Raw genomic sequence first — 15,815 nt, forward strand, 5'->3', positions numbered from 1 at the left:
TAAAGCCATCCAGATGGGTGGCCGTCAGGACATCCTGTAGAAGTGAAATCCACAGTTTGATTATGTGCTGTGTGAAGCGGTCCTTCCTTTTACTTGTCCTGAACATCAATCAGCTTCATGGGATGACACCGGGTTCTACTATTGTTGGAGAAACATGTCTCCCCTTACATGCCTTTTCTCCCAAGCTAAACCATCCCAGCTGTTGTAACCTTCCCTCAAGCTGCCCTTGGTCATTTTAGTTGCCCTTTTCTGCATTTCTTCCACCTCCGCAATATTGGTTTGTTTGTTTTAAAGGTGCGGTGACCTGAACTGTAAATACTATTCTAAGTGTGGTCACACTATAGATTTGTAGAAGGGTAAGATGATACCAGTAGAACAATCTCTCCCTCTCCAAACATAAGGAAGGAAGGAAAAGAAAGGAAAGAAAGGAAAGAAAGAAAGAAAGAAAAGAAAGAAAGAAAGAAAGAAAGGAAAGAAAGAAAGAAAGAAAGAAAGAAAGAAAGAAAGAAAGAAAGAAAGGCTCTTCACCTCATTCAAAAACATTGACCATCATTGTGTAAACCAGAACAATTGTGTAGACTGATAGGGTCTCCTCTTCCACTCTCTGCTTGTCTTTGGATGAGGACCAGGACAACCAGCAGCTGCTGATCCTGGATCTTTAAAAAGCACAAGGTTCCTTAGGGTCCGATCTAGGAATGTCAGAGAAATCCACAGCAGATTCAAATTGGTTCAGAGCAAGTAGAATGAAATTCTGGTTAAAAAAACCCTGATTCCATCAGTGAGTGGATGATGGAACAGAAGATGCTGACAATCCATAAAACACAGACAGAACGTTTTAAACAAAATCTGTACATCTCTAGTCGGAACCCAATATCCACCACTGTCACTTCATATTTTTGTGCTTTGGAGTGTTTAAAAGCATTTCATACATATTCACCCAATAATCCTTAGGAACAAGTAATTCAGGCTCAGTTCTTCTGTCATGCAAAGTAGGAGGCCGGAAGGACTATTTGAACGAGGGCCTTGATGCTTCACAGCTCAGTTTCTCAATTGTTACAATTCACTAACTTGATTGTCAGTTTTATGAAAACGAATATGCAAGTTGTTAGCTGCATGGCCAATCATGTTACAACAGTTTGGTTTTCTCTGTAGTTTTTAATTCAAGAGATGCTAAAGACTTAAAGAAAGCCAACATTGTTTCTGCAAGCATATTTTTTTATTTCTTATTATATAAAGAAGCATACATCATCATTTGGGAGGGGAAAGGGTCTGATTCCCTTTTAAGTACTACTCAAAGTTGTACACTTAGCAAAAAAAATCTCTGGGTATATAAGTATTCAAGAGCCTCTTACAAAAATGGGCTCCTTCCAGTTTCCTCTGTTGTTATTGCACGTTTTGAGAAAGTCCTGATCAAGGCATGATAAAACTAAAATCATTTAGTGCTTCTACAAGTAAACGTTTCAGCGCGCACTATGCAACATAAAACTATATCCTTTGAACATGTATATACATACATAAAAAAGAGACATGCACTAATTCGGCTTAGACTTCAACTTCTCTTCTTGCTTCATCATATACAAATAAAGTATAATATTGTAAACAAATGGCATGCACATAAACTAGAGCAAAAAAAAAAGTTTTAATACAGTATTTGAGAGCTATGGTGCTTAAATAAAACAAAATATATAATTTACTACTCCTTAGCATTTATGTGCCATTCTTGTCCTAGGGGAATTTTAAAAGTTCTGGATTTCTTTGTTTGGTTTTACAGATTGGCAGCTTGAATGTTAGGAGACAGATATGGCTTTATTTTATTTTCTTCTTTGTTTTGTAACCCTCCAAAATGCGCATATATATATATATATATATATATATATATATATATATATATATATATGAAAAGCTTCTTCCGTGATTTCATTTGGATGTAGCTTCCCAAGCTATTCTTTAGCTAACGAAAGGGAATAAAAAACATCCAGGAGGATTTGCCAAGGTCACATTTCAGGAAATCATTCTTTCCATCAGCCCTCTTTTGAAGAAGGGACGTTCCGTTCCGTTCCCTGCCCCCCCTCCCCCCAGCAAACAAACAAACACACAAGAACAAGACACACATTTTGGCAAGTTTGGGTTTAAAATAAAATGATGATTCGAAGGAGATCGATAGGCTTCATTTTCCTCTCCAAATTGTAATGCAAAATATATATATTTAAAATAATAATCCATTGTGGCTACAACTGGTGAAGTGCTGTAGATGATTTCAAAATTAATGGAGTGGGGATTTTCATGGCAACACTTGTGAAAATCAATCATTCTAGAACTAAGTTCTAATATTTGGGGGTGGGGTGGGGGGGCGTCCATCCCTTGGCTTTCAGTTGAAGCCGTTTGCAAAGATGCACGCCTTCTCGGGTCGGCATGAGACAAAGCTGTGGGGAGGGGGGAGACACTGTTGTTCTTGAGAGGCGCTAACTTTGAGTAAGGCTTGTTCGCACTCCCGCCTGCCCTTCAGAGGGTCTAGAAGGCTAGATCAGGCAGAGTTCCACACAGTGGCTTCCCAAGACGCAACCGCTTCGCTCCGCCACTGCTTTCTTTGCGGAGTCCAGGCTGGGGAAAGTGACCAAAGCTTCGCCACTGGGCTGGCCGCTGAAGTTGTAAAGCGGGAGGATGGCGTCCGTGTGGAGCTGCAAGGAGGGAGGAGAAGGTCAAAAGGGGGAGGGGAACTGAGACTGGAGAAAAGAAGACGGCCCGACAGTGACATTTCCTTACATTTCAGCCCCTGCCAGAAGTGCCACAGATACAGCTTTTATGGGTCATAGATATCTTGGTATCTTTCTTTGTCAGCATTTGTGGTGAAACTCAAAAAACCCTGACTCCAGGGGTGAGGGGCAAATGTTCACGATTGCCCCCCCCCCCCTAAACTGGCATGCTCACTTGGGTTTATTTGGCACCTGCCAGAGTAGCATAACTCCAGGGCATTGTGGGAAATCAAAATGGCTGCTTGGAGACCTAGCTGCATGTCAGGGGGTCCAAGGGAAGGCATTAGTGCTGGAGGGACTCTTAGTAGCCACCCTACGATGCCAAGTGCTGGTGGAAGCCATAGGGAAGAGGAGAGGCATCACTGTCCTTCCTTCCCCTCTGGCATTTTTGAGCCTTGCCATTAGTAGGCTTCCATTTTTTCACGGCTGACACCTTGGATGAAGGCACATCATGGATATGACGTGGGGCCTCGTAGTGCCAGCCCTACCAATAGGTAGAGTGAAGCAGTTGCTGGAGGTGGCAGCAAGGTGTGGGAGGAGAGCACTGTGCCCTGCACGGCCTGCTCTGCACCCCAGAAATCAGCCTGCTGCCTTCCGTTGCAGGGGAGGACACTGCCTCTCCGTCAGACTTGGAAGGCAGATCTAGCTGCCGGCCCAATTGACTATGTTAGGGTGACCATATGACCGGATTTGCCTGGATTTGTCCAGGTTTTTGATGACAAATCCGGGAGGGGAAGGGGAAATCCGGATTTCCCCCCCAAAGAGCAGCTCTAATGAGGATTAACAAAAATGCTTATAACTCCATCATTTTTTAAGATAAAGACATGAAACTTGGCATGATGGTAGCTCTTAGGACGGGCTTTAGTCATACCAAATTTGAAACAGATCCGTTTATCCATTGATTTTTTAGGATTTTTTTAAAAATTGAGGTTTTAAAATTATTATTTTTTAAATCGTCATTTTTAAAGATAAAGAGATGAAAGTTGGCACCATGATAGCTTCTGGATAGAGCTTTAGCCATACCAAATTTGAAAGAGATCTGTTCATCCATTGATTTTTAGGATTTTTTAAAAATTTGAGGATTTTTTAAAAATTAAAATGTTATTTTTAAAGATAAAGAGATGAAACTTGGCACCGTGATTGCTCTTAACAAGGACTTTAGCTATGTCAAGTTTGAAACAGATCTGTCCATCCATTGAGTTTTAGGATTTTTTTAAAAAGTTTGAGGTTTTTAAAAAAATAATAATAACATAGCGACCATGTTGTCCTCCTTTTTGGTTTCCAAAATATGGTCACCCTCGACTATGTATACATGGGATGGGAGGGTTCTTGTTCGTTGCCTCAAGCAGCAAAATTCTTGTGCCGGCCCTGGAGCCTTCTCACTTATGCTAAATATTCTAGGAGTTATGGGGGCCTTCCCCAGAAGAATTTCTAAGATGGGGGGAAGGGGTTCTAGGGAAAGCCAATTCCTCCTGTGTCCCCATAGACAACCTTTCTCTTGAGTTATGACCAGACACAATCATTCCTAGAACATGTGTACAGCTCCTCACAAGTATCAGCCATGCAACATCGCTCCTTCCCGTTCTACAGATAGCAAAACTGAGGCTGGGGGATGAAAATGCACTGTGCTCAAGGGTCAGCATGAGCTGCCCACCAAAGCAAAATTCCATTAGTAAGGAATGTTCCAAGGCTTGGGTTATATCTACATTCTAGGAGGCTACAGTCTCAAATAAGGCACAATTCTTTACACACACACACGGAAGAGAAAAAGAAAGATAAGGGAAAAGAAGGCAACCTTGGGGGTCCAAAGCTGAACTGGGATTGGCCTCACTCCAGCATTAGACCAGACCAGACCAGCCTTCCCCAACCTGGTACCCTCCAGATGTTTTGGACTTCACCACCCATCTTCCCCAGCCAGCATGGCCAATGGTTAGGAATGCTAAGAGTTGTAGTACAAAGAAGAGAACAAGGTATGGGAAGGCTGAACCAGGATATGAGTAGAGGACTTCAGAGTACGCTCCAAGGAATGTTGGGATTCTTTGGAAGTTTACTTCGGGGCTGCTTGGTGAGACGATCAGTAATTGCGGACCAGTGTCCCTGAAAAGCACTTTGCCCACATAGTGACTGAGCTTCCCCTGCAATGGGCAGCTGACAGCGCATGCTCTAGGTCACTCAATTAAAGAATGGAGCATGGAGGCCCAACCGAGCGCCCCAAGTTGCACTTAAGTCCACTTCCTAGAATGGGGAGGGGAACATGTGGCCCACCAGATGATCTTGGACTACAACTCCCATCATCCCTTACAGATGGTGAGAGCTGGTGGGAGTTGCAGTCAAACAACATTGGGAGGACCACATGTCCCCTGCCCCAGAATGCTGTGCAGGGGTCATTTGACAAATTAAACAAGGTGGAAAGAGGACCCTTAATGTAGGCCACAACTGTGAAGCGATATTTAAGGCCAGGGTGGGGCGCTTTTTGTTTTGTATTATCGAATTTTAGGGGTTTGTATTTTTTTAGTTGTATCTGGTACACTGCCTTGGGAAGGTTCCCCCCTTAAAGGCAGTCTAAAAGCAATTTAAAGACAACTAAAAGAAAAGGAAAAACTTTGCTACATAGTCCTATAACGATGCTGCTCAGATATATTATTATAGTCAAGTAGATGCTCTGGCTTGGATGGCGGATCGCTCTTTAGTGTGCGCATGCAGTCAAAGGAAACAACACAGGCTCAAGTACCTAGGTTGACATTTGACACAAGAGGTTCTCCTATGCACCTACACATTGGAGCGACACAGTAGTACAACATGCACATGTTCACACAGTGGCTACTTTCAGGGGGGAATCTGATCACATCCACGCCTGGGTCCCCACATGCAGCCGAGAGAAGCTGCAAGACACACTTCTTGCAGTATGTCTGATGGGCATAACTGGAGGATCAGAGCAGGGCATTTAATGTGCATAGGAGCTTACATGCGTGCTTTGCGACCAAAAAAAGGGTGATACAAAAATGACAACCATATGAGGATGTACAGGTCATCGCCTACAACATTTAAAAAAAAACCCCACCAATGTTTCAGGCAGTACAATCATGCTATAGAGCAGCCTTCCTCAACCTGGGGCGTTCCAGATGTGTTGGACTACAACTCCCAGAATGCCCCAGCCAGCTGGCTGGGGCATTCTGGGAGATGCAGTCCAACACATCTGGAGCGCCCCAGGTTGAGGAAGGCTGCTATAGAGGAATCTGATACTAAATTAAATTATACCAGACAATACATCCAGACAGGCTCATCTGCCTTACCATAGGTTCACTGTGTCTGATGTGTGGAGAAGAGACTTTGCGTACACCTCTTAATTCTAGTTCTCCCTGACATGGCCACTTCATGGGACTGTACCACTTCCTATGGCTAAATACTCCTCCATACAGGGTCAGGAGAATCCATGCACACGTAAGACCAGCAGGTCTGGGAGAAGAGTCTAGCCCCAGGGCTAACAAGACTTTACAGTCATCTGGGTACCAAGTTTAAGTGACATTCCATTACTCCCCTTTGTGGCACTTGGAGGTCCCAGCCTCTTCCAGACTCACACCTCATCTCTCCATTTGCCTCCTAAAGTGCTGAACCAAGGAAGAAAGTACTGTAAGCATTGGAAAACAATGGGGCCTATTCTGCCCAGGCACATGCTTACTTTTGTATGAATTTCAATAACTCAATATTTCTCAAAACCCAGAGTACAGGGGTGTGTGTTTGAAAAGAAAGAAATCTGGATTGAAATCAAAACATTCCCTTGGAATGATGCCAAAATTGGTTTTCTTATTCACCCGGAATGATGCCCTTATTCTAGCAGAGAAGAGTAATTCATGCTGCATATTTCTGAACAAGAGCATATGTAAACATGCACACGGCACTCAAGCTTTTGATTAAAAGAGTTTTTTTAAAAATCAATTTTTAATCAACCAATGGAATTCTGTTGGGAATCACACATTGGTTCCAGCCTTCAACCTGGAATGCAACCATGCTCCTGTCTTGGTCCTGTTGTGACCGCTCAGGCTAGCGATCTTCTTCCACAGATCTTGGGCCCAGTGTTGAGTGCCCAATCCAGAGCGTTATGTATCTCCTCTCTCTCTCTCTCTCTCTCTCTCTCTCTCTCTCTCTCTCTTCCCACCCCCCCATATTCAGAGGGGACTCATCATCAACAATCCACAATCCTGAAAGGAAAAAATACTCCTCTACATCAGAGATGGGGAACATCTGTTAAGTGTATGTGGGAAATTGCCTCCATTGGCCATTTTGCCTATCTCTGTGTGAAAGGGTTTCAGCCAGTGCTGGGAAGAGCAGACACTATTCCCACCACAGGATGTGTCCCCAGCTTTGGAACTTCTCCAGTCGCCACTTTGGCCAGGAACAGCCTCTGCCTGCCCCACACTTTCTCCTGTTCGTTGGGGATGATCTTGGGGGGATGAAGACCTTCAGCCAACGTGCTGGTTGGAGCTTCTCTGGCTGCAATTTCTGCTAGGGAAGTGCTAAGTAAGGGAAATCCCCGTTACCTCCAATCATCAGAGATAACACGAGGATTCCTCTCTCTGTCTATGGTAGCCTCCAGAGTAGGGAGAAGGGCTTTGAGAGTGGAGTGGGCAGGGCCCACGTTGGGAGACTGTGCCTCTGACAGCCAGACGGGGTGCAGGGAACGCTTATCAGATTTGCAGATGACACAAAATTGGGTGGGATAGCTAATACCCTGGAAGACAGAAACAAACTTCAAAGTGATCTTGATAGGCTGGAGTGCTGGGCTGAAAACAACAGAGTGAAATTTAATAGGGATAAATGCCAAGTTCTACATTTAGGGAATAGAAACCAAATGCACAGTTACAAGATGGGGGATACTTAGCTCAGCAATACTACAAACGAGAAGGATCTTGGAATTGTTGCAGATCGCAAGCTGAATATGAGCCAACAGTGCGATATGGCTGCAAGAAAGGCAAATGCTATTTTGGGCTGCATTAATAGAAGTATAGCTTCCAAATCACGCAAGGTACTGGTTCTCGTCTGTTCAGCCCTGGTTAGGCCTCATTTTGAGTATTGCGTTCAGTTCTGGGCACCATACTTCAAGAAGGATGCAGACAAGCTGGAGCATGTTCAGAGGAGGGCAATGAGGATGATCAGGGGTCTGGAAACAAAGCCCCATGAGGAGAGACTGGAAGAACTGGGCATGTTTAGCCTGGAGAAGAGAAGATTGAGGGGGGACGTGATAGCACTCTTCAAATATTTGAAAGGTTGTCACACAGAGGAGGGCCAGGATCTCTTCTCGATCATCCCTAAGTGCAGGACACGGAATAACGGGCTCAAGTTACAGGAAGCCAGATTCCGGCTGGACATCAGGAAAAACTTCCTGACTGTTAGAGCAGTACGACAATGGAACCAGTTACCTAGGGAGGTTGTGGGCTCTCCCACACTAGAGGCATTCAAGAGGTAGCTGGACAGCCATCTGCCAGGGAAGCTTTAAGGTGGATTCCTGCACTGGCCTTATAGGCCCCTTCCTACTCTACTATTCTATGATTCTATAATCACAGGACATGGCAGATGGGAAGACAATTTACTACCACTCCACATCCCTGCAGTCTAATGTAGAAGATTTCACCTTTGCTGCCAAAAAGGATCCTGTGAAATGCATTCACCAGACAGCGGTCGATACAAAACCCGATCATTTAAAACAAGAACACCGTTCCGAAAAGAAAGAGAGGGTGCCAAGCAGACATATCCCGCACTTCCCCCCTCCAGAGGCATATAAACACGGCCATCCCATCGTAATCATCAATACCGCCACTGGGTTAGTTGATTCATGCAAGGCGCCAAAGCAAGCAAATGTTAGCGGGCAGAGTCCCCACCAGCAGGCTAGGAAGGGAGGATGCACACGAAGCAATCATTGCCCACAACGTCATTTCCAAATCACCACCAAGGGCTGCGCTTCTGCTGAGCTTACCTTCGCTGGAGGTTACAAACACTTACAAACAAACCCAGTCTTTCGGTGCTTGTAACACACTCCTGGCTTGGTCGTTGAGCTGAATAAGGCCGTTGTAGTCGTCGGGCGCGTACTACAGTGCAAGCGTGATACACAAGGTCAGCGTGAGAAGGGACAGATCAACTTGTAGCAGCAAGCTGCAGGGACCGCCACTTGCCCTGGGCTTGGGGGAGGGTCCACAGTGGCTGCTCTGGAAGACATGGGAGGCTGCTGGATACCTAGCCAGGTGACTGTGCCATCGAGTTCAGGACTTTATGCTTGGACTGACAGTTTTCTGGGTCCTCGGGGGGGGGGGCGGGGGTGAGGGGGGAGAACGAGATCTTTCCCGACACCTCCAACTACCTAATCCTTTGACCGGGAGATGCTGACTCCGGAGACCATCTGCCTGCAAAGGAGATGCTCTCCCAATGAGCTGCAGTGGCAGCTAACACCGAAGGATCTCAAGCAAAAAGGCGCTTGCATCCAACAACTTTTTTGAATGGCGATTCCAAGGGCTGAACTTTGGACCTTCTCCAGGCAAAAAGCCCCTCTGTTTCATCGGGAAAGCTCTTCTGCCCAGCCCAGCCCAGCCCAAGGGACATTCTCCTGAAGAGCTAGAATATTTGCAACCCCTCCCAATAGTAGAATCAGATGCCTGCCCAGTGCTTGGGTACCCAGGGGTGCACAACCCATCACTGCTCCATGGCAGTGAGTTGTGTCCCCCCCCCATACATGTTTCTGCAGAAAAGGCCACAGAAAGGAGGACCTCAGAAAGGTCAAAGAAAGGAGGCTGCTTTCAGCAGTAAGTAGGGTGACCAACTGTCAGGATTTCCCCGGATTTGTCCTGGTTTTTGTTCTTTCCATGGTGTCAGGGGGGATTTTCTATAATTTTCAATAATGTCCTGGAATGACACACCTTCCCCTTTAAGGCTGCCATTAGCATGGCAGGAGGGAGTGACATGCTTTCTTGATGCACATCATTCCCCCACCCCGAGCTCCAATTGAGGTCTTAAAGGGGAAAGTGGGTCATTCGTGGACATTATAGAAAAGGCCCCAATTGGAGTGGATGGTGGTGGTGCAGAATGAAATCCTTTCCCCTCCTCCACTCCAATCGGGTTCTTTAAGGTGGCGGGGGAATAATGTACTTTCTGCAGGACTCAGAAAGCTGCTTCCCCACACACACGCTAGGTGTCCTCTTTTTTGGTTTCCCAAATATGGTCACCCTAGCAGTAAGTAGAGAACCCCCATTCTGACCTCCGATTTAAACTTTAAATACACAGCTGGGAATTTGCAAGTCTGAAAGCTGTTGCACTGGGCCTTACCTCTGAGTAGACACACATAGCATTGAGTTATGTTTTGCACGGTTGGTGGGGAAATGTCCAAATTGGTAAAATTGTGTGCATGCATGTGTAGGTGCGCGCACATGTTCAGCCCGTCAACATACCTCATAACTGACTCGGGGGGCCAAAATGGTTGTGCACCCCTGCTCTCAATCATCATCAAGGTGGCATTTTTAAAAAAACACCCCCCACCCCCCACCCAGAGAAGCCTCTTCGCCAAAGCTGCAGGCGTAAGACAGCTGACATCAACACTGGATTGAGCATCTGTTGAGCACACTGCTTTACAACCACAGGGTCTCCTGGGAAAGCTAGAGAGTGTTTTCTTGAGATTGTACTAAATAAGGTCAGAAAGAAGCCAGACCTCAGTGAACTGGGCCTAAAATGTCTGTGCAAGTAGAGTACAGGGCTGGTTTCCAACGAACCAGGCAAACCTAATCAGAGCCCATCCAAGCCCTGCAACTCACACCAGAGGTTTTCCTTTAGCAAGCATCAAATATGACATCTCATAAAATAGTCAATGATCATACATTAAATGCTATTGCATGGCATCTATCAAATGCTGATCACCTGTCAAATATTAAAATGGTGATGAAAGCAAGCGTCGGCACATGATTACACTGGAAGACAAGTGCCAGATTTCAGAATACATTCAGGGAATATCTTGGAAAATATATGACACCAAATCTCAGAGACCATTTCAGCTCTAGTTCAACCTTGTAAAAAGTCACCCATCTACATGGCTGTGTCAAGTAAGAAAACATGTCAAGGATGTGGCAAGATGAAAGAGAATTGGGGTTTTTTTTGGGGGGGAGGGCCAACATGTGGCCCTCCAGGTGTTGGATTGCAACTCCCAACATCTTTCACTATGAGGTAATGCGGTTGGGGCTGATGGGAGCTGTAGTCCGAGAACATAGAGGACCCCAGGTTGCCCACCCTTGGTTTTTATCATTCAGGCTGACATTGCTCCACGAAACGACTGATGTTAGTAGGTGTGAGCTAGCAGAATTTATTGAGAACTAGCTACTTTTGCAGACCTACTTTGCAAGGCTACCCTAGTTCTATGCTGGATGGTGGGAATGAGTGGACCACTATGACATTTCCCAAGGCGTCCCAGTCTCAACGTCGTCTTTATTGGCACTTCTGAGATTAAATTGAACTGGTTAACTCCCAACGCTTGTTGTATAAGGGCTTTCAACCATCATTGTTTTATTATGCAGTCACAGATCCATTAGAGGCTTTCAACATAGAGATGCAGGGATAAAATAAAACCCCGTGTCCAATGGCAGCTGTCATTTTGATACCAGAAGCGCAGGCTGTGTGTTACTCTAGATTATCCCTCTCATCTCTACAACACATTCACAGTTACACAGTCAAGAAAGTGGCCTTTTTATTTCGTGCCTCATATGAATTGATCCTTTGGACACCTGCTGCTTATATTTAGGTGTTCTCAGTGGCTTCCAACTCAGAGCACCAGGCAGTACAAATAGCGATGGGCAGATAACAGATCTGCCTTTGAAAAATATCCGCACAAAAGCTCATCCTTTTAGAAGGCAAGCCTCCAGGTTTGTGCTGGCTTCAGCACTCAGGTGGAGGCCTGGTTCAGACATCAATGGGAGACGGGCTAGAATGCATAGCAGCGAGTCTGAAATTTGTACACACACACACACACACACACACTACTCTCTTTCAAACAAACAAAGAGGTTGGAAGCGTTTTACATCCGGGGAGGTTTGTCAGTCACAGCTCATTCACCTAGTGGGAAGCAATGGTTTCCTATTCCATCTGAACTAGGCCACAGTGAGACTGAAGAATGCACAGCTGAACAGAGATTAGAGAGGAATACGCCTGGCTGAATAGCCAAGCTTAGCTGCTTTTCGCTGCTCTTCCCCAGCCCATAATTGGAGGAAAAGCAGCTAAGTTAGGGGAAACAAGGAAGCAAACCAACACAGGGCCATAGATTTTCTCCTTCTCCGGCTGTTCAAGAAGGTGAGGCAAGATCAGGCATCTCAGTGAGTAGCAGCCAGCTAAAACTTTTATCTTTCTAGATTGAACTTCAAGCTTTTGTTTCACCTGACATCATTAGAGCTGAAACAAACATCTCATAATGTTTTTAAGCGTGATCAACTCTCAGATTGCAAAATTCAGATAACGGTGGCAATCCCTCACCAGCCCAATTGTAACGTTTTGAATAAAAATCTGATATCAGAATTTGCAACGGAGCAGGCTTGGTTTCTCACCAATTCAAAGGCCGCGATTTCCAAACTGGTAGGACAAACATACCAATGGACACCAACAAAAACCTAACACTGGCTACAATCCCAGTATCAGAGGCAGTAAGCCTGTGTACACCAGTTGCTGAGGAACATGGGCGGGAGGGTGCTGTTGCACCGTGTCCTGCTTGTCGGTCCCTGGTCAACAGCTGGTTGTCTACTGTGGGAACAGAGCGCTGGACTAGGTGGTCTGATCCAGCAGGGCTCTCCTTATGTTCTATTTATCCCCCAAAATATCTGAATATAAAATGCTTCGAATGGCAGCTACTCAGGACGTATCTGCTCATCCAGGTAATATTTGCAAAACATTTGTCACCAAAATTCACAGAGGAGAATGCCTTTGATACTACACAAATTAGTTTTAGCTCTGACCATTCCGATATTTTTATATTTTATCAGGATATTTTTTCAGAGGAGACCCTGAATACAGCCACAGTCATGTATAAATGAATCAGCCCCCTTATACTTCACAGCTAGTGAGTAATTGGAAAAGGCACTACCATTTTCTTTTGGTGGTGATATTCCCTCCACCTAATTATCTTTAGAGTTGCTTATGGTTTCTGCTGAAAGCCATGTAAATTGTACCACAAGCACAAATTTAAGTTGAGATTTTAAAATAAAATCTGAAGAATGAATTATTCAATTTGTATGCTTCATTCTGAATTTGTTATTTGGGGTTTTGACATACTGGGGATTTATTTTGGATGAAGGGTCCCTTTGTGACAGATAGAGAAGCCATTTGCCTGCAAGGAACCTGGGAAGGGCTAAAGAAATTGGAGTCACAAAGGGAGTACACTGGCAATTCCTGCCCCCATGAGGATTAGCGATATTTAGAGGCAACAGACTAAACTAGAACCATAAGGGCTAGGAACTTACTATTTTAAATCAAGGCTGAGCTTCTCAAGGCATGAAGCAATACAACCATGGAACCAATGACCTAGGGAGGTGGTGGGCTCTCCCACACTAGAGGCCTTCAAGAGGCAGCTGGACAACCATCTGTCAGGGATGCTTTGGGATGGATTCCTGCATTGAGCAGGGGGTTGGACTCGATGGCCTTGTAGGCCCCTTCCAACTCTGCTATTCTCTGATTTTAAGTTCTGCAACTGAGTAACATAAAACAGAGGGCCTTTCTCCAACCGGCCCCCTCTCCAACACACAGAGGCACACCAAATAGAACATACAGCAGGACTGACAGCTAGGAGATGATTTTGACATGGATTGGAAATAGCTTCTGTGAGGGCCAGGCAAGGTGTTTGGTTTCCAAAGCAATCCAGAAAAGAGGAGACGTCTTTGTTCAAGCATATATTTGAAAGGAAATCCTTAATCCCCGCCAAGTCAGCAACAATGACGCCCGCTGTCCCATTGCGGGAGACGGAGACTGCAAACGCCTTTGGCATTTTGCCCTCAGTTCATTTCATTGCACCCCTCTCTGTGCTCCCACAACCGCTGCACTAGACAACATCTGGCCATCAGGTCTGTTGGAAAAGCCGAAGGATTAGACACCACAAAGCCCCTTTTACTTACAGGCAAGGCTCTGAAACACGGACGTTCGGGACAGGCTGGGAAATTAGAGATAACCTTGATATGAAAGACAGAACAGCGGAGATTTCTCGAAATACCGCCCTCTTTTATATGGCTATTCATTTTAGGGGTATTGGGGTGAAGAAGACCTGAATATTCCCCAAAAGGAGAGCCTGTTTGTTTAGTTACAATGTCTGAAGGAAGCCTTTTTACCTTCTCTGGCTGGCATAGGATCACACACACACGCACACTTCTAATAAAAAATAGAAGATAAAGCCCAAAAACCAAAGGAAACATAAAATGCAACAGCCAGCAACAAGCAAGCAAGCAAGCCATAACTGGGATGCCAGTTCAGGAGGATGGGAATATTTGGGGAATTCAGAAAAAACGGGGCAGGGTGGGGCTGCTGTCACGCTTCCTCCCCAGCATCTGTCCTTGAGGCAGCTGCTTCACTCTGCCTAAGGGCAGGGCCAGCCCTGTCCGCTTGAAGATTTGTTCCAAGTGGAAACATCACACATTCCATCAAGGATGCTTGTTCTGCTCATCAGCAAGGGCCACATTTACGTAGGTTTGCTTTTGTTATCATGCCTTGAAGCAACTCCCTCTCTGCAATCACGGACCACAATAATTCTCTTCATTTAGGATTTGTGCTTAATGGGCCACTTTTAAGACTTTGCTAAGTCCGGACAACAGGCCTCCAAGGCGGCTTACAAGAAAATTAGCACATAAAAAGAAGATGACAGCGGTGAACAAAAGAGTTCCTAGTCTCCAGCTGCTGCTCTTTATGGGAATGTAACCCACCCCCGCTCTCAGACACAATTTTGTCCCTAAAACAACGAACCTTGTGACACCTTAAAGACTAATACACTTATTATGGCATAAGGCAGACTTCCCCAATCAGGTGCCCACCAGATGATTCAGATCACAACTCCCATCAGCCCCAGTGAGCATGGCTAATAGTCAGGGATGATGGGATTTGTAGGACAAAACTTCTGGAGGGCTGCAGGTTGGGGAAGGTTAGCATAAGGGGTGTTGTTGTTTTTTTATCATATCCAGAGTTTACAACCCAACAACAAACCATGGGTTCTCTTGCTGGGTTGTTTGTGGTTAACAATCCACAGTTAAACCGTAGCGCAGGGTTTGCATGTAACGACAACCCACAATTCAACAACCCACATTCAGCCCATACTCTGGGTTGTCATTACATGGAACCCATTGAGAGTATCTTGTCCAGAATCTGGAGCTGCCACTGGCTGAGGTGCACAAAAGATGTCAGGGATTAAATGCTGATGTGCAAAACAGCTGTTGGAAAGGGAAGTAACAGTGCAAAGCCAATTTAGGTCAGAGCCAAGAAACACACACACACCCCAGAACACTATTTTGGAACAAAAGCTTAGAATCATCCCACATCATCTAGAGAAGCATGCTTCAATACCACAATAATGGGGATTGTCAGAATTTATATTAAGGCTATGTCTACCACACTCCAGGCTACCTGACACTGCAGAGTCAGAACTCTCAGACACAGAAATAGGCCAGGACTTGCACTCTAGAAACACAGAACAGTGTGATCTGGAGCCATTTAACTTCCATGCAGAGTGTTTGCCAGGACAACGCCCTTTAATAACCTCGCCCACACCCCATCGCCATTCAATCAATCTCCCACTTATCCACCTCAGCCAATAGCAGCGCAGCATCTAAATATATAGCACTAAGTCCTTTGCATGACAAACGGTGAGAGCATAATTCAGTTAGACACAGTAGCACAGGGCAAGTTTGAGAATAGATCCTGGAGCGAGTGGAATGGTGAATTTATTTTAAGGACACTTGAATGAGATCTGGGAATAGATTAGGAAGGGTGAGGATACCTGAGCCACAGGAAAACATTATTGGGGGGAGGGCACGAAAGAGGATGAAAGTACACAAGCATTCGTATGTAAGG

The 15,815-nt window shown here is 45.3% G+C and overlaps 1 protein-coding gene across 2 annotated transcripts in view; it reads right to left on the bottom strand.

Moving 5' to 3' along the window:
• Positions 1-1,179: 1,179 nt before the first annotated feature.
• Positions 1,180-15,815, bottom strand: part of ESRP2 (epithelial splicing regulatory protein 2) — a 74,600-nt gene continuing 59,964 nt past the window's right edge. The window contains exons 16-17 of one of the 2 annotated variants that reach the window (XM_063141305.1): positions 8,725-8,836; positions 1,181-2,678 (exon numbers count right to left, since the gene is read on the bottom strand). In XM_063141305.1, the coding sequence (XP_062997375.1) occupies positions 8,747-8,836 (90 nt within the window). In that variant the 3' untranslated portion in view covers positions 1,181-2,678; positions 8,725-8,746. Of the gene's footprint in view, positions 2,679-8,724; positions 8,837-15,815 lie in introns of both variants that reach the window. The other variant, XM_063141306.1, reaches the window with a different exon arrangement.

Source organism: Elgaria multicarinata, chromosome 14 (assembly GCF_023053635.1).
Source record: "Elgaria multicarinata webbii isolate HBS135686 ecotype San Diego chromosome 14, rElgMul1.1.pri, whole genome shotgun sequence".
Classification (NCBI taxonomy): Eukaryota; Metazoa; Chordata; class Lepidosauria; order Squamata; family Anguidae; genus Elgaria; species Elgaria multicarinata.